This window comes from Prionailurus bengalensis, chromosome E4 (genome assembly GCF_016509475.1).
Source record: "Prionailurus bengalensis isolate Pbe53 chromosome E4, Fcat_Pben_1.1_paternal_pri, whole genome shotgun sequence".
NCBI lineage: Eukaryota > Metazoa > Chordata > Mammalia > Carnivora > Felidae > Prionailurus > Prionailurus bengalensis.
This window is the reverse complement of record NC_057360.1, coordinates 40,638,370-40,657,657: the sequence shown is the minus strand read 5'-3', so window position 1 is coordinate 40,657,657 and position 19,288 is coordinate 40,638,370. Positions and strand designations below refer to the sequence as shown.

General features: G+C 49.7%; 1 protein-coding gene across 2 annotated transcripts in view; it reads right to left on the bottom strand.

Annotated features, from left to right (window-relative positions):
• The window catches only part of LGR6 (leucine rich repeat containing G protein-coupled receptor 6), a 119,746-nt gene that overhangs the window by 29,022 nt on the left and 71,436 nt on the right, over nt 1-19,288 (bottom strand). For both annotated transcript variants that reach the window (XM_043569535.1, XM_043569536.1), the window contains exons 5-6: nt 15,070-15,285; nt 10,121-10,192 (exon numbers count right to left, since the gene is read on the bottom strand). In XM_043569535.1, coding sequence (XP_043425470.1) covers nt 10,121-10,192; nt 15,070-15,285 — 288 coding nt within the window. The remainder of the gene's footprint in view (nt 1-10,120; nt 10,193-15,069; nt 15,286-19,288) is intronic.

The window sequence follows — 19,288 nt, the reverse complement described above, 5'->3', positions numbered from 1 at the left end:
TGGGTGATTTATATATATTAATTCATTTCATTCCCATGCCAATCCTTTGAGGTAAATACTTATTATTATCTCCATTTTGCAGATGAGAAACTGAGGCACAGAGAGAGGCAATCACTTGACCATGAATGAAAGAGCTGGGACTGAAGCCCAGGCAGTTTGAGTCCAGAATGGGGTTATCTGTGTACAAAGTGCCTTCCCCATGAGACAGGAAGCTTGCCACTATCAGGAAGCACATGAGCTCCCTTTTGAGTCTCCCGAAGCCCAGGCACAGGGCCATATATGCGTATGGTCATTGTCAAGAATGATCATTGTCAAGAATGATCCACTGTCAAGGCCTGGAGATGGGAGTTGCTTTGGCCTTTGTGGCTGGCCACATTGGGGCAGTGTCTCAGCCCCTCGGGATCAGAAGCCAACATACAGCCTCTCGGCAATCGCAGGAAAGACCCGCGTCAGGCCACAAGCTGATTTGGTCCGATTCCTCCATTGCAAGGTGCTTTAGGATGCCCTAAACCTCCCTGGAAAAGCTCATCCATGGATTTATAGTTTATTATCTTTAATAGCCCAGAATCAGCCAGAAGCCCAGGAAGAGAATTATTCTGTATGCTGCTCCCAGGAGCTGGGAGCAGGCAGGGGAGGGCTGAGGTTAAAGAAAAACCATTCCCAGCTCCAGCCGGAATTCAGTCCAGAGGCTGCAGCTGTCCATAGCTGATATGCCCCTTCATCTGCTCAGCTGCTTCCAGCCAAATCCAATCAAAACTGATGGTAGACCCACACAATCGGTAAAAGTAGCTAAGCAGGTGACCCAAGCCCCAAGCTGCTCAAGGACCCACATCCCCAGTGTTCTCCATTCCATCTGGCTGTGCAGGAATGGCCAACTCCTGAGATCTCTGGGGAGCCTCACGATGGACTCAGAGCACAGAGCTGGCAGGATTTAACAGTCATCTTGTCCGGCCCTTTCTTTTTATTGATAAGGAAACTGAGGCTCAGAGACAAGAGGTAAATCACTGCAAGTCCCAGAGCCGAGGCCTGTTGGCTCTTGCTTTAACATCTTTTCTGTGTACCACCCAGAGTTGCAGCCTGGCTAGGCTCCAAGTAGCAGGGCTGAGAAAAAAGTTTTAGGGAGAGTGGGAAGAAGGATAAATGGGGTGGGTTGCGGGGGGGGGCGGGGGGGGCGCACCAGGCTTCCTCCCAAGGGAAGAAACTCCTGTGGGAGTCTCTTTGGGTGCTAACAAGCATGTCAAAACCAATTGGTTGTTAGGCTAGATGTCTATTTGTGTGTTATATGTTTTAGAGTGAAACAGCTTTGTCCTCTGTGTACCAACAGGATCACCTCGAACTAGCCAGTTAACTTTGCTCAGTCGTTTCCTCACCTGTACATCAGGGATGCCCATTACATAAGGCTACTCTGTTCATCCGGTCCAGAGCCTGGTCTGGATACTCAAATAATTCTTTCCCCCTCTTTCTTTTACTAGACACTAGACACCAGAACAGGCACTTCCATTCATCCGACACTGCAACAGCAGACACACAAGTTGGTCTATCTACTTTTCACAACAAAAAAGGAAGATTAACATAATTAATTGGGGTTCCCCTTACACTTTTATTCTCAAGGTTAATATTTATGTTTATTGCCAGATCACAGATAAGGGCACATGGAGGAATGTGGGTGAGCCTAGCTCCCCAGCGTGAAACACAAAACACAGACGTTGCTGATTGTAAACTCTGAACCATTTTTCTCTCCCAAAGGGCCGGTAACAAAAGCGGGCAGGCACGATGAATACATGACTTAATTGCTCTTCCTGTATTGCAGACTGAGCCTTTATCTCCATCTGACTTCACATGCTTGGGGCAGATAACCTGGCGAGCCAGGAACCAACAAAGACTTTATGACTAATAGCATTGTTTTACTTTCTAAACAACCTACATAAAAGGCCACCCATTAATAAATGCAGCAATTAGTAAAATTGTCATCAGTTTCTATTGAGAGATACAGACACGCCTTCCTCCTACCCTCCCTCCACCTACGCTCGCTTCTCCACCAGAAAGTAAATTCAGAAAATATCCGAAGCAATAACAGCGCCAATTTTAATGAAAGTTGCCGATCTCTGACACTGAGGTTACTTGTTGCCCTGCCCGAATAAAGCACCTGGGATCAGAGAAGCCCAGAACCGGAAGGGAGGTAAAAGGCAACAGTCCAATCTGCCCCCGCACGGGACTCATCTCTGAGATTCCAGGGGAACAAGGATCCAGTTTCTGCCCGGACCATGCAAATGGCAGGGCTCACCGACTATGCTGGGCGTTAGGGGGAACACAGTCGGGCTATTCTGCAGATTAAGTAAGCCTTCCTCATCCCAAGCTAGAGCACCACCCTTACTTCCTCTCTTGGCCCTCATCCTGTCAGCTGGAAGACCATAAAATATGTGTGATCTTTCAAAGACAATCATCACATTCCACCTAAGTCTTCTCCCACATTCTTTGACGGTGTAGACAAGGTGCATAAACATTTCATATTCTCACCACCCTCCCCCAGAAAAGCCTTAGCCACACTTAGAAATGATATAATAGGATCCCATCATCTAGATGTGGGCAGACCCTTGGGCAGCACCTTCCTCACCTGGATGCCATGGGCCCATTAATGCAGGAGACCTGAGGTCTTTGAGGTTGCCCTGGTCTGGGCAGAATGTAGCTTGAGGTTTTGTCCTAGTGACTTCAACTCACTGGTCGAATGTCAGGATCCTGAGCTTCAACCGGGTCAGGGGACCTTGCCCCAAGGCAAGGATGAGGGACCATCCCTGTGGGTTCAGCCCATGTCCAGGGCTTCAGTTTCTCCATCTTTACTAGAAGAGGTCTGGTCTGGAGACTCTGCACAGCACTTAGTATGGATGTCCGGAGCTGGGAGGAATCTTAGAGATTGGATAGTCCAATGCTCTCATGGTTCAGATGGAGAAACTGAAGCTCAAAGAGGAGCAGAGACTTGCCAGGGGCTATATATCCATTCATTTGTTCAACAAATATTTATTGAGCACTTTCGCCATGCCAGGCACTGTGTCAGGTGCTACAAAAACCCATGGAGAGGGTGCCTGGGTGGGTCAGTCAATTAAGTATCTGACTTTGGCTCAGGTCATGATCTCGCAGTTACCAAGCCTCACTTTGGGCTCTCTGCTGTCGGCACAGAGCCTGCTTTGGACCCTCTGTCTCCCTCTCTCTCTGCCCCTCCCCTGTTTGTTCTCCTCCCCCCTCAAAAATAAATAAACATAAAAAAACTCATGGAAAGGTGGGAGAAAGATAACAAAACAACCTGAATAAATAAATAATAACATAAATATCAGATTGGTGAGTGCTATAGAGAAAATTAAGTAGGAAAAGGAGATGGCAAATGATAAGAAGTGCTTGCAAAATGGTGATCAGGGAGGACCTCGCTAAAAAGGTGGCATTTGGGCAAAGTCTCGGAGAAGGTAGATAATTGTAGAAAGAACATTCCAGACAAAGGAAACAGTCAGTACAAAGTCCTGATGCAGGAGCATATCTATCTAGTGTATCCAAGGAAGCCACTGTGCCTGGAGTAGATTGAAGGAGGGGTGAGGCCAGAGAGGTAGCAAGGTGTCACATCACCCAACACCTTGCAGAACTTGTAGGCTTCTTTCCAGAACTTTATAGAACTTTGGTTTCTTTCCAAGAGTATGATGGGGAGCCACTGGAGGGTTTTGAATAGAAGAGTAACATGACCTAATTTGTATTTTAAAGGAGTCCATCTAGGGGCGCCTGGGTGGCTCAGTTGGTTGAGCATCTGACTCTTGATTTTGGCTCAGGTCATGATCTCGTGCTGCATGTGGGGCTCTGCACTGACAGTGTGGAGCCTGCTTGGGATTCTCTCTCTCTCCCTCTCTCTCTGCCCCTCCCCTGCTCACGCATTTGTGCATGTGTGCGTGCTCTCTCTCTCAAAATAAATAAATAAACTTAAAAAAAAAAAAAGAACTCAGGACTCCTGGTCTAGAACCCTTCAGTCTCCGTGATAGCAGGGGCTGCATTTTTCTTGTTCATAAATGTTTCCCTAGTGTTCATAATGGTGGCCCGGCACATACTAGAAACTCAATAGATATTTATGAAATGAGAAAATCGAACGAAACAGAAAAAGAGAGTGGTAATTATTGATTCTTAGCAGCTCTTCCTTCCCACAGATATTAAGGGCCAGACCTGAACATCTTCGTTTCCTCTCCATGGTGTCTACCAGAGAACCAGCTGCCAAGTGGTTTCCCCGGGGCTCCATCAGTGCCCATCTCCCCACCCCACTCCCTTAACCTCCCATCACCCTCCACTGCAGATGGGCTGGCCAGGGTGCCTGTGAGAGCAGCGGAAGTTCAGAGCGGAAGCTTTGGCCCCATTGCCAGCAGAGGAGGAAAGGGTAGCAGTGACAAGAATGGTGACCTTGGCTACCCCAAGCACCAGGGCGATGGGAAAGGGAATGTTGTACCGGGAAGAACTATTAATAACTTGCCATGGTATTAGAACACAAGACAAACTCATTGGGCAGCTCGATTTTCTGCCTGTGAGAAGTCATTAGTGGTTCTGTGTGGAAAGCCAGAAAAAAAGTTTTATATGGAACAATAAATTCCTCTATAAGCCACAAAACCCCACAAATTTGCAGCTAATAAACCCACAAATGTAAGATGATTAAGAACTGGCGAGGAAAGAGTTCCTCAATTCTTACAGGGTTAGCCTGGAGAGGCAGTGTGGTCTGACGGACTGAAGCCAGGCCAAAGGCAGAGAAACTCGGGTTCTCGTCCTGGTTCTTAATGAATTGGATGACCTTGAGCAAGTCAACCACTCTCTGCCTCAATTTCCTTGCGTGTAACACAAGGATACACAATTTCTGACTCGTCTTCCTCAACAAGTGGTTGTGGGGGAGGTTGGGGGTGAGGAGAAGTGAGATATGAGACCCAACAGCGTGCAAAAAAATATCTTTGAGTCTCTTAACTGTGGGAACTTATCAGTGGGATGATCAGCACTTGCCTTAAGATTAGCAAGAAAATCGACAAGATTCATGTGAACCTCTGCTCCACCCATTTGCTTGCCCAAGAGCACTTTGCCAGGGAACCTGCCAGTGGGTAGCGATAGTGGGTTGAATTGTAGCCCCCTCAAAAATCTGTCAGCATCCTAACCCCTGGAACCTGTGAATATGACCTTATTTGGAAAAAGGTCCTTTGCAGATGTCATTAAGCTAAGGATCTTGAGGTGAGATCATCCTGCATTAACAGGATGGGCCTAAATCCAATGACAAGTGTCCTTAGAAGACATGGAGAAGACCACGTGAAGACCGAGGCAGAGATCGGAGTGACGAATCTACAAGCCAGGGAATGCCAAGGGTAGCCAGCAGCCACCAAAGGTAAGAGAGGCAGGGAAAAGATGCTGCCTCAAACTTCCAGAAGGAATCAGCGCTGCCAATACCTTGATTTTGGACTTCTGGCCTCTCCCAGAACTGTGGGAGAATACATTTCTGAGGTTTTCTTAAGCCACAAAATTTGTGGTAATTTGTTATGGCAGCCACAGGAAACTAATATAGTAGCCATGCCCTGATTCCCCGGGAATTCCTAGCCACCCTATAGAGGAGATGAGTCACACCATGGATGGCTATGGAATGACACCTCTGGGCAACACTCTGCCTGCCACCTTAAGACACACTGTCAAAAGACGGGGAGGAGAAGAGGAGGAGAGAGAATGAGATGAAGGAAGGAAGGAAGGAAGGAAGGAAGGAAGGAAGGAAGGAAGGAAGGAAAAGAGGGAAGGAAAGAAGAAAAGTTATTGAAGTAACTTGGGCAGGGGGAAAAGGCCCATTGCTGTCTATCCAGCACCAAATGGGAGGACAGAAAGAGAAAGCCAACCCAAATGGAGCACTTAGAGTACTCCAGGCCTTGTAAATATCATTGTGTGAATTGTAGAACATCACCCCCATTTTCTAGCTGTGGAAACTGAGGCTCTCGAGAGGTCAGGTGACTTGGGCACGTCACATGCTGCTGGAGGAGCCAGCATCTGAATGCCAGTGTGCTGACTCAAGCCCAGTCCTTTTTCTACTCTAGGATCCTCCTGAGCTCTGGAAGAGCCGCCAGTGAAAACCTGCCTGGTTTTCCATTCCAGCTGAGGGCAGATCATCGGGCCCAGGACTGAGAGGTGGTCGGATACTCTCAGGACTAAGTTAGAGCAAAATCTGTTGGTGTGGCTGGTTTCAATGACTTGGAGACAGGGGCGTACTTTGCAGCCACAGCAGCTATTGAGGTACAAATATTCTGCAGAAGCACATCTCTGGGGCATCTGGCACCAAAGGAGGTTTTACATGGAATGCACGATTTTGTATTATAAGACAGAATTCTATAAATTCCTGCTTTGCCCTCCTCTCCTCCCAGACCTCAGTTGAATGCTGGTCCTGCTTTATAGAGGGAGCTAGAGCCAGTAGGTTTCTGTTCCACTGTGATCCCGGGCCCCCCTCCAACGGGGAAAGGTCCAGCCAGTACATGAACTCCAATAGCTCTGATGTGTTTTATGAGGTGATAACAGGGCCCAGATATCATAGTCCAGGCACGAGGGAGGTGAGGCACTGTTGTCCCCAGATCCATTCTAGGCCTCACTTCTTTGAATTCTAGCTAAGACGCAGACATCAATTTCCCAGATCTAGGAAGTGGGGGCAGTCCCCTTTGGTTGTAATTGCATTTGCAAGGCTTTCCCCCCCGCCCCCACCGCCTTTTATTTTATTGGTAGGTATAACTGGGGATTCCAGGATCATGATCTGATAGCACCTGAATAGCACCCTGTGGCCTCTGAGCACGAATTTGTAGGCACAGACCTAAGGGCATGAAGGCCTGGTTACACATCCCTGGGACGCCAGGGGAGAACCTTCTCAGAATTCTTGCTGGTTACGCTTTCTCTTACTTGTCAACCTGGGAAGTCCTGTAATCAAGCTGCCCTCACAGGAGTTAGTGCTAAGTGGGGCAGCGTATTAGGGGGCAAGGGGTTTGGATGCCAGTAGCTTACCACTGCTTTTACAAACAAACTGTAGAAACATGGGCAACTCATCCCAAATCTCCAGACTTGGTCTGATCTGGAAAATCGAAGAAACAGCACTTCAAGGGTTCAGAGAGCTGGCTCGTCTCTGATTCTGAATTTCCCAGCAGCAGTGGGACACCCTCATCGCGGGAGCAGAAAGGAGGTGGCGGGTGCAGGGCAGAGTTTTTCCTGTCTGCCTCCGGCTGGGGTTTCTTGACAAGGTCCGGGACAATGATGAAGGTATGAGGAGAAATGCCTGTACCTGGCCCCTCCTCCCCAGGTGGCATGACCGGGGGCTGCTCTCCCTCCTGAGAGAAGCCAGCAGACAGAGCCAAACCACAGCTTGGGCTGGGGTGGGGGGAGGAGGGGGGTTGATCTCCCCTCCGCTGCGGAGATGAGAGAAGTCTAAGTGGCAGAGATTTACAGGGCCCGAGGGAGAAATACCCTTCCAGTAAGACGCTCACATGAAAAGCTCCAAAGTAATAACTGAGGCTGCAAACTGTGCTAATTATGCAACAATTAAAAGGTTTGACTATCTTTCTCTCTCCTTTTATTCTCCCGGCCACTCCTCCCCCTTTCCACATCTGGGTGCCCCTGCAGGCTCCCCGGCAAATGCTGGGGCGGAGGAGGGATAGAGGATAAAGAACACACTTTCCCCCTTTTTAATTGGAGATCAAAAGTTGGAAGAAGAACTTATCCCTCAGGGGTGGGGAGAGAAGGGGTGTCGTTCAGACTGAGGCCCTCAGAAGAGGGGATGGGGATGAGAACGGAGTGTGGGGCAGGTTCCTAACACAGTTTCCCAGGCTCTGTATGAGACTTACACACATCATCTCATGTAACCCACATGTCAACCCCAGAGGATCAGTGTGATTAGTGGTATTATATTGCAGATCGGAAAACGAAGACTCATGAAGGCAAATGCCTTGACCAAGGTCACACAGCTGGCAGGACTGGCAAGGCTCCCCAGGCTAGCTGATGCTCCGAGCTGTAGACTTCGTCAATGAGGCTATTCTGCCTCCACAGTGTAAAGCCGGGAAGTCTTTTCCTGTCTCTTGGCCTCGCCTGTCCCATCTGTCCAGTGGGTGCAGAGCCTGGGCTCTGTGTGACCGAGCCAAGCACTTTCCCAGACGAAAGGTACAGTGGGCACTTAGCGGCAGGATTGCTTTGTAATGAAGCCAGTACGAGCTGAGCCAAATGCCCTGCACAGCCATCCAGTGGCTAATTGAGAAAGAATTAGGCAGTGTGCCCCAAAAGTGAAGAAATTGCTGCTAGGTGGCTTTTTAGAGGTGCCAACCCACACCCGGTATACATGTCGCCTCCCCACTGGATTTCCCAGCAGAACCAACAGCCCCCACACTCCAGGGCAGGTAACACTGGACTCCTTCCTGCCCTGCTGATGCCTGGTAGCTCAGCTTCCAAACACCGCCTCCAAAATTCTCGTGTCCCCTGAGGGAGGGTGGCTACGAGGGTGTGGGCCTTAAGAGGACAATGGCTCTCCCTTACATCTGGATCCCCCAAATGCCTAGCACCCACAGATGATTAAGGATAGCAGAGTATTAAACTAGGAACGTTCCACGGTATTTTCTCAGTTAACACATTCTAGATCTTGCTCTGTCCCTAAGTGAGGGAGTAACTCTGGGTACGCCACTTCCCTGGGCCTCAGTTTTCTAGTATGTTGATGGAGCAGGCTAGAGTGTCCAGTCTGAACTGCCCAGCTGTCTCTGAAGGCTAGAGAAGAGAAGCACAGAGCCCAAGTCACGCACAGTGGCAGGGAGAGGTTCCAACTTTCCCGACCCCAGGCTGGGGGACATCCTCCCACATGCCACTCCTGGGCACTCAGTCAGCTGCAGGGGCGGGGGGTGGGGGGGTGGACACAGGGGGAGCTCGACCCAGCTCTGCCGTTTGTCGTGCTTCAGGCCGAGCCCCAGAGAGCAACCAGGCTCCTGGGTCTCCCGCCCACAGGAAAGACAAATGGAGCATTGGTCTTGGCCTCCCCCATTCCCTTCCCCTCCGCAACCACAAATGCAGACAGCTCGGGCCTCCTGGGCTAGATTTGCCAAACGGTTTTCCCCAAACCGTTGCTTTCCTCAGGTCGCAGCTTGTCTCCCAGCATTTTCTCCTGGGCTGCTTTGGATTCTTGAAAATCCCTCACCTCAGGAGCTCGGGTATGTGTTTGCGTGTTGGGGGAGGAGGGAGGAGGTGGAGAAGGGGAGGCAAAGGCACTGTGGCCATGACCCTGACACTGTGAGCCCTGCCCCAACCTCAGTGGCTCACGCCTGACCCGGGAGGTCCTCCTCTCCTGGGCGCTGCTGGCCTGTACCAGGTGACCGTGGCAGCCAGCTCCCTCATGGCAGCTGCGGGACCCCAGCTGGCATGGCCGGCGGACTTAGAGAGCCCAGCCAGTTGTTTGCTCAAATGGGGCCCACTCAGCCCACTCTGCGGGGGCTGGCGGGACGCCAGAGGAAATGATGGGAGGGTTTGGGTGCATTCTGACCTTAACCGAATTCCAGGATGATGATGTGTGAATAATATGGCTTTTTAAGCGTCAACAACTTGGGTGCTTTTTATAGTCAGGCCGGAGCGCTGAATGGGCCATCCCCCCCATTAATCATTTAGCTAGTTAGATCCACTGGCAAACCGTACCGGCATGACTCCATGGTATTACCCTCCCTTCTGTCAGCAGCCTCCCTTAAACAGATGTCAAAACTGCCATCAAATCAGCCCCAGCCCCACCCCCAAGCCTTCCATTCCCCAGGCTTGATATCCTCATTCTTCTGGCTCTCCTATCTATCTAAAGTGTTCACTATTTCGATGGTCTCTGCTGGCAGAGATCCTGGATTCCCCCTCCGCGGGCCACCCTGAACTCCCGGAGGGCACATTCCCACCCACCTGCAGGAGGAAGGAATGCATTCTGTGTGACATCCTACGGAAAATGCCAGGGAGGGGCACGTGGGTGACCAGGCCTGGAGCCAGGCCCCAGCACCCCAGTCCCGCTGGCTTCTCCCTCCGCCAGCCTCCCCTCCCTCCTGCGGGCCTCCGGGCCTTCCTCACTAGGACAGAGGCCTACCACAGCCTGGGCACTCACAGCGTCTCCAGATTGCGCAGCCCCTCGAAGCTGTGGGTCCCCAGATGCTGGATGCGGTTGTTATGAAGATGCCTGTGTGGGAAGGAAAGGCACGTCAGAATGGGCGCCCACAGCATCGGGCGGGGGGTGGGGTGGGGGTGGAGAGCAGACGGTGGCTTAAGCAGCAAAGTGGAGGCAGAAGCATGGACAGAGTGACCCCAGTGGTCCAGCCCTTTATCTCCAGGGACAAAATGATTGGCCAAGACTGACTTCCGAAGTTACGATCTCCAAGGCTGGATTAACCATGGGCTACACGGTTTTAACTGCCTATTGAAGGAAAATGCAAGAGGAGTGCCCAAGGCCAAGGCTGAGGCAGGCTCCCACTAAGCTCTTGGAGAGAGGCCTGATGTCAGGAGGGCTCCAGTCTGAGGCTTCTTCTACGGTCCTGCTCCCCAGGACCCAGCCTGCCTGACTCAGTGGCCAGACGCGCTTATGGGAGCCAAGAGCAAACCACTGCAGACAACATATAATTAAAGGCTAAGCTTTCTGTTATAGCTGGAGAGGGCTGTAGACAGGCTCAGAGATGGGAGACTGGTGAGACCAGAGGAGTCAGGGAAGGCTTTACAGAGGTGGTGATCCAGAGCAGGGCCTTGAAGGATAGGTGATCTGGACAGGCAGAGGGAAGGACATTCCAGGCAGAGTTAACAGGGGGACAAAGGTGGGGAGGTAGAGATGAGCACGTGTGTCTGCGCAGGATGGTGAAGGGCTTGGCCAGAGTGCACACAGGTTGCCGAGATGTAAAAGATCCATTTGGAAGACACTTTAAAGTAAATAGCGAATTGAAAATAAGTGACAGAATGTTCTTCTCCTAATTCCTAACGAAAGAAGCAAAAATAGCAAAGAGACCCCTGCCTCCAGCCCAAATATATAAGTAGCAACAAAGCAAAGACAGAGACATAAGTTAATGCAAATAAACTGCACAAACTGGAGACCAAGGAAAACTCTGGAACTCCTAATAATCTCCCCCCTTTCTTCAGGAACTGAATTGGCAAGAAAACAAAATCCTGAGAATTTCCCTTAAACCCCCCCAATCTAAATAATGTTCTTTTCCCCTCCCTACTTCTGGCTTCCAGAGGAAACAGGTGAAACAGGGGAGTAAAATAAAGGCTCCAGGCTACTCACTGAATGGAGGAAATGACTTGAAGCCCAAGGGGATTCTTGGGTGGAGGGAGTGAACTCACACAGTTAATACACTCTGACTCTGCAGACAGAGCAGAGCCCGGGCTGTCTGACAAAGACTGGGCTCCCCCTTCAGAGCACACTCCCCCTGTTTCTACTACAGAAAAGCGGACAGAACCTCCTCTACCCACAATACTAGCCCACAAACTTTAGCTTGGAGGGGAGAACCTATGGGGCCCAAAGATGACAGACTGAGAACAACTTGACAGCTTTCTAGGCAGAGGCCAGAACAAAGGATTCACATGGCAGTTATGGAGGTACCAGGGAGACCAAGGGCGGGAAGAAGAGAGCACCCAAAAGCAGGTAAAGTTCCAAGCCAAGGAAAAAAACATAACTAATAGAGGAGGGCAGAAGGAAATTTACCACAGTGGCCTCCTGCTACAAAACAATCTCCCAAAATAATATTTCAAAGGCGAAATTTTAAAAATGAAAGAGAAATGGCATCGTGGACGACAAAAACAAGCTGGGGACCCAAACTACATTATTAAAAAAAACTAGTCAAGAGATTTGAGCCAAGGAACAGGGTAAACACTGCTGAAAATTGAGTGGGTGTCAGAGAAAAAACTTGAGATAACCATGGCGAATGGTGGCTGAATGAGACAAAAAGGCTAAAACCGTAACGGATGGATGTAGGAGACATAAAGGTGATTCAACCACAGGGGTAATGGATGTCTCAGAGGGAGAGAATCCAAAAATGAGATGGGAGATATATTCAAACATATAATACAGAAGAAAAATTCTCTAAAGTGGAGAAAGCAGGGAATCTGCATCTCAGAAGCATCCATTGTCTCAGGAAAATCAGATGCAGAGCATTCTACACTGTGACGTATTCGAATTAATTTATCAAAGTTAAAGAATTAAAAAGCCTTTTCAGGCAGAAAAAGGAAATCACTTAAAAGGGGAAGAAATCCCTCAGGCCTGCAAGGTGTTGTTCAAAACAAGAAAACCCCATCCAACATAGATGGATAGAGATGGGAGTCGAGAGGGTCATGGGTCCTGTATGCCTTCCCCATCCTTGTCCACCTGCACCACCAGGTTCCAAGGGGAGACAGACCCCTCCCATATGGAGTTTCTGATTTGATAGGGAAAACACAGCTCCATGCATCCTGGGAATACACTATCGGCCCTTTCCAAGGGGGTTTCATTTTCTCCGTTTCCTCCATGCCTGTATCCTGACTGTCACCAAACTCTTATCATTTCTTCTGCCTCCTGCTGAACTCTGGTCTCCATTTTCCAGGCCCTTCCACCTCCCCCAGCATCTCTGGTCTACACCATCTCAGCTTCCTAAATATCTGGCTCCAGGGTTCCAACTTGCTGTCCCAAATCATTCATTCAGCCCGGACATCCTGGACACCTCCAGCAGCCCAGGCTGGGGCAGACTGTTGGGGCTTATGGTTCAAATGAAGAGACAAGATTTGTACCACTGACACCCCTGCTGCCCGATTAAGCATTTTCCCGGGGTCTTGTCAGTGCTAGAGAGGTGATAGGAAGGAGCTGCATGTATATCAGAGCAGCCTGATACAAGCCCTGGGTTCAGGTTGAAGAGAAGCCCCTCCTCCTCCACCCCACTTATCTACTGACACCTCCAGCCAGACCCTTGGGCACCACTTGGGTTTAACCAAACTTTCTTACTTCCTATCACACGGTCTTCCTTATCTACCTCCTGGGTCTTTCTGTAGCTCGTCCCATAGTCCCTGGATAGCTTTCTCCAGCCTCCTTTCCCCTCTCAGGTGAGTTGGAGGCAGGACAAAGGGGTAATGCTTCTGGCCCTGTATCACGCAGAGGGACCAGCTGTCCTTCAGCTTTGCTCCTGCCCCAGTAGGTTTTCTTTCTTTAGTCTCTTGTCCTTCCTTTTGCCCAGCGGGGCCCTCACCCCTCCTGGATCTGCAGCAGGCCAACTGTTCCAATTCCCTGGTTCCCAACCAGACTTAGGAGTCATTTCTGATTTCCCTTCCTCCTGGTCTTGTACCCTCTGAAAATCTCTAAATCAGATTGATTCTTCCTTCAAAACATCCCTCCGTCGTGTCTTCCCTTCTGTTCCTTCTGCCACCTCCTTAAACTAGACTTTGGTTGATAAACGAGAGCTTCCTAACTGTCTCCCCGTTCCCATCTCTTTGAATCAGTCTTCCTAAAATACCTCCTTCTCATCTTTGCCTGAAAACCTTCAAGCGGTCCTTCCCCAGTGATGGACACAAGCCAAACCTCCTGCTCTGACACTGTGAGTCCCTCAACCCACCTTTCCAGCCTTTTCTCCAACACTCTGCACGAGGATCCTCTGCTCCCACCAGACTGGCCTATTCGCCGGCCACCAAACACCCCAACTTCCCCTCAGTGTCTTCACGACACTGCTTGGAACAATGTCATTGCCTTCACCGTCTCATTCTTCATCATCTCTCCAGGTCCAGGACCCACCCACCTTCCCCCTGAAGCCTTCCCTCTTACCCTCTACATTTGCTTTACCGCCCCAGTATTCCTACTTTGCATGGACCTATATCTATCATCAGCTATCTTGGCATGCATTACATCATTAGCTGTCTTTTTCCACATTTATTCTGCTGTTTCAACTAGAGTGTCAACCCCTCCCTGGAGGGCAGCAGCTGTTCTCATACTTCTTAGAATCGTCAGTGTCCACATAGGAGTTCTGAAAATGCCTGCTGCTGTTCATTTGTCTGGGACCCATCATGTGATCTTCATTTTCCCAGTCTTGTCTCTTGCAGACATCTGACCCCATTCCCTCAGGGTGTCACAGGGATGTCACCAAAACTAGAATCAGTCACCTTGTTCTGTTTGCCTTGTGTAAATACCCTCAGTGACTTCCAGAAGGAGAGATGGAATGGCCATCCTGATAGAAAAACATGATCCATGAGGATATTCATCTTGGTTCTCTAGTCTCCCAGGACAGAGAATTAGACAAACAAATTGGTGCCTGATTTTTCACCTTTCAAATGGATCTAAGCATCAACTGTTCTCTGATTTGGAAAATCACACCAGATTTTCAAGAGTAGGGGAGTCAAGGTTGCCATTTTAGCAGCAGCATCACTAACACATATGTTCCCTAGCAATTAGTGTGTAACCCAAAGCAATTACACATGACCTCCAAACCCTTAGTAATTACCCTATGAACTTACCAATCACTCATAGCAATTAGCTGGGAACTAATTTGCACTCTAAAGTTCTCACTGGGGAGGCAGAGGTAACCCCAGTCCCCAATTCCTGCCAGGGATACTATCTCCCAGGTAATTACCCTGATGGGGTGTTGGTGTCTAATTACAAGTGATGGCATTTCTCTGGTTCTCCAGGCCTGGGAACTGAGATGAATTTATCCTATCCTGGTGCCAAAGCATCAGACTGCACCATCTGATTGTTGAATATGGTAGAAATCATTTAAGAGATTCTTGACTTGTAGTCCAATTAGCTTGGTATAGTTATTATATTTGCATAGTGAGAAACAAATAGGTTAATTTCTGCTTTCTGATGATGGTGTAAGAGCACTTCTACTCTCTACTGTCATTTGAGCTCTACTGTCATTTGGCCTCATGATAATCCCCATGGGGTCAACAGGGGATGATCATCCTCATTTTATAAAGGGGAAACTGAGGCCAGACGGTTCAGTAACATGTAGAGAAGAGCAAAGCAATCCAGGCTTCCAACCCAACTCTGGAGTAAACATGCAGCCCCCAGCAGGACCCCTCCCCCCACCACCCCAGAGTGGGAGGCAGAGCAGCACTCACAGCACCACAAGGCTGGTGAGGTTCTGGAAGGCGTAGTCAGGGATGTGGCTGATGCGGTTGAGGGCCAGGGTCATGGCCTGTAGGGCAGGGAGGTTGTTGAGGGCCCTGACAGGGATCTCGGTGAGTGCATTGTCATCCAGCCACAGGTGGCGGAGGGAGGACAGCCCTTCAAAGCTCCTTTCCGGGACCAGGGAGATGAGGTTGGCATCTAGGCGCCTGGTGGAAGAGAGGATGGAGAAGATCAATCCAGGGCAAGACACAGACCAAGGTTTGGGACTGGGCCAAGCTGGGCCAGCCAGGACCCCAACAGGCCTTTGAAGTACCCTAGGACTAAAGCTGCGACTTGGCCACCACTTATCCTATACCCCACCTGTTCAAGCTCCCATATTTTGCCTCCATTCCAACCCAGAATTCTTGATTCTTTATGCCATATGTTCCTATTTATGATACCAACTCTTCCTCTCAGACCCAATGTTGAACCCATAGCCCATCTGTGGATAACTAGTATTTCCCTCATACCCTCAGGCTTTTAAATTGATGGCCTAGCTCCCCTGCTTTGGGTGTGCCACTCTTCTTCCCACCCCTGTCCGGTTCAAGGTCATAGAGTGGGGATGCTCCCGACATTTGCAGAGGGAAATTTTCTCCCTCTGGACCTAAGCAAAGAAAATGCCTCCCCAAAGACACTTGCCACTCCCTGTCACCCAACCCTAGTATCGTTTGCTCCTTGTCTCTTCAAGGACCCAGTGGTTAGATGAAGCTCCTGACAAGGTCCTGGGGCTTCTTGCTCAGGTGATTACCTATGGGAGGTCCCTATATAATACAGTTGAAGTCCTTGATATGCTACTTTTCAGAACAGGTAAATAGATGGTGGTGATCCTGTCTGTGCAAAACCAGAGATTCCTAGGTTTCATGAGGACTTCTAATGTAAATTCTAAAAGATCTAGAAGTTCAGCCCAGCAAGGCAAGCTCATCTTAGCTTTTTACAGGTGTATCCCATCTGTGATGTCCTTTATCAATATGCTACTGTCTTCTGCCTCCTGGTCTCTTGGGCTGAAATCAGATCACCCTGGGTGGTTGGTCCCATGGGGACCAGACAAGCTGGCCTGTGACCATTGGTCTACTCCTAGACTTTTCTATCTTGAAGGGAGGCTTTGTCTTGAGGCATGGTTCTCCCACACAGTATATGGCACCTAAGTCACTGAAACCCAGCCTTTGTCCACAAAGGCGCTAACACTCCCTAATCCTGAACCTAAAGGACAATGGATGTGACTGGAGTTCAGGGTGTGCAGAGGAAGGTCCAGAAGTGCTTCTATCTCTTCCATAAGCCATTTTACCAGTGCTCTTCTTGCCAAACATCTTAAGCACCACTTGGAGACACTCCTGGCTTACCATCAAGGGGAATGGTGGACAGGTCAGTGCTGGAACCTTAGATGGAAAAGCAAACTGACTGAGATAGTCCTTGAAAGCTGTGATTAGGAAAGACCTCCCACCTACACGAAACCTCACCTGATGGGATCAAAAACCCTTCAGTAGGTGCCCTCTACTGGCAAGGCATGTCACTCCAGATATAGTCTATACCAATGGTGGTCACTATACCCTTAATGGTCTGACTGACTGGAAGCTTATGAAAATACAGACTCCTAAGCCCCCCACCCAGGGTAGTCTAGTTCAGAAGGTCTGGGGTGGGGCCTAGGAATCTGTTTCTAAAGAACACCCTAGATGCTTCTTCCCACAGACAAATTTGGGAAACATTGGATAAGTATCAGCTGCCAAGAAGACAGTGTCCCTGTGCTTCCTTATGTAGCTTGCAATCCAGTGGGAAAGTCAGCCATATTCAGAGTGCAGTGATACGAGGGAAGCACAGGTGTGTGGGCCTCAGGAAGAGCCTCCCGGACAAAGTGATGTTTACATGCAGACCTGGTGGCCAAGGAGGAACCGGTCAGGGGAGGAGATGGGGAAAAGAATTCCAAGCAGAGCAAAGACATATGGGAAATTGAGGGTGCAGCGTTGTAGGAGACTGAAAGTGGTCAGGTAGGGCCACAGGAGGGGAGAGAGGGGAAACAGGAGAGAAAAGTGTAAGGTGGAGCTAGCCGGGTGGGCGGAGCTTGCTGGGCCCTGTGAGCAATGCTATGTTCAGGGAAACAGGGAGCCACTGAAGGGTTTAAAGCGAAGGAAGAATGGCCAGATTTCTGTTTCAGAGAGATTCCTCTGTTGACCTTGTTGGTATAGGAGAAGGGCCATATTGGAGGCCGGAAGACAGGCAAAGAGATAGTTACTTTACACAACCTCCTGGTCCAGAAAGGGATAGCCATACCCATAAAGCTTGAGAAGTAAATTTTGCCCCTCTGGTATTCAGTCCCAAAAAGTGTCCTCTCCTGATGGTGACCCCTGTTGCTCCTGACTCGGGAGAGTACGCTGCTGGCCTGGCAGGCTCCCTGTCACAACAAAATCATCCAGCAGTTCCAGGGGTCTTCTTAGCACCCCGTCAGAATGCCACTGCCCTACTTACTTCCTCTCAGTGAGGGCAGCATCTTGGCCCCAGCTTTCTCAGAGACCACAGACAGACAGCCAAGCCCTGAATCTTAGAACTACACAGGCAGAGTGACTATTGAGAGAGCCTTAAGAAAAGATAAGATTCAGACAAGGAGAGGTAGAAAGCAGGGTATCATGAGTGAAGGCCTCAAAGCAGGACAACACAGGGCCAATGTGGATGGGGGAAGTGGGCACAGATTTCAGACATCCTTAGGAAGTCAAATCAATAAGGCCCAACAACCCACTGGATATAGGGGACCAGGACAGCTAGGGCATGGCTTGTCAGACAGGCCTGTGTCCTGCTCTCTGCAACTGCTTACCTAAAGGGTAAAACAGACCCAGGAGGCCTGAATCTCCAAGGTGGGGGTGTTCCCTCTCTCTCTAAAGCCTTGGGCTGGGAGCAATCCTATAGTGACAAGTGTGACACCAATAGCAACCGATGCTTCTGCTTACTGAGACCTTGTCATATGCCAGGTGCAAGTGTGTGATCTGTGCTCTTGTAGCAATTCCACGATGTAGGTCTGATTAGCCCCATTTTACAGAGAGATGAAGTCACCCAGGGTCCCTTAGCTAGTGAGCCACAGAGCTGGGGTTCCAACCCAGGTTGTCTGGTGCCGAAAGCCATGTGCCTCACCGCTGTGTGATGCTGGTACCGGGGGGCATGAGGAGGGTGGGAACCTGCTGCTCTATTTGACAAAGCCTGAGAATCAGGGCAGAGGCCATGACCGAGCCCCTGGTAGACAATGGCCCCGGGTATATGGACACAGGGAAGGTGCTATGGGGCAGACAGAAAGTGGCGCTGGGGCAGGGCAGGGGAAAACCGTCTCTTACCCTGTGGCTTTGGCGGCATTTGGAAGCTACCTCTCATGCATATGCATATGTGTGAGTACACACGTGTGCCCATGCATGCACATGTGCACACTTTCACATGTAACCTATGGCCCTGATTACTCCACCTCCTGCATTTTGTGCAACCCAGAGGCAGGAGGGTCCCAGAGGGGTCACTTCTACCAGGCTGGGCCAAGCACAAGCCTGGCTCAGGATAATACTTCCCCAGGAAAGGGCTGGGCTGGATGAACCCCCGGGGCCCCTTTCTGCTCTATTGGAGAGAATGCCTCTCCCAGCTGGGCTTGTAGATCTCTTGGAGCGGGGTGGTGGAGCATGTTAGAAGGAAGGTGCCTGAAACCCTGCTCCTGATACCTGGGGACAGGGACGTGCCAGAGAGGGAAATCAAGCAAACTGACAAATGAAGAAGGTGGGATGAACACGTGGAAGAAATCAGTCAGATCTGAATTTGTGTTTAGGGTGAGCAGAATCCAGGCACGTCGCTCAGGCCAAGGTAGGCTTGGGCTGGGATGTGGACCCAGCATAGCGTTGCTGGATTTAGCAAATAAAAAGACATGTTGCCCATTTAAATTTGGATTTCAGACAAATAACACATAATTTTGAGGATAAGTATGTCCCATGCAATATGTGGGTTGGAGCCCAGGTAAACCCAAATTTCAGATACACAGGAATAACTTTAAAAATTTTTTTTAATGTTTATTTATTTATTTTGAGGGAGACAGAGACAATGTGAGCAGGAGGGAAGTAGAGAGAGAGGGAGAGAGAGAGAGAGAGGGAGAGTCCCAAGCAGATTTTCTCTCCCCAACACGGGGCTTGAACTCACGAAATAGTGAGATCATGA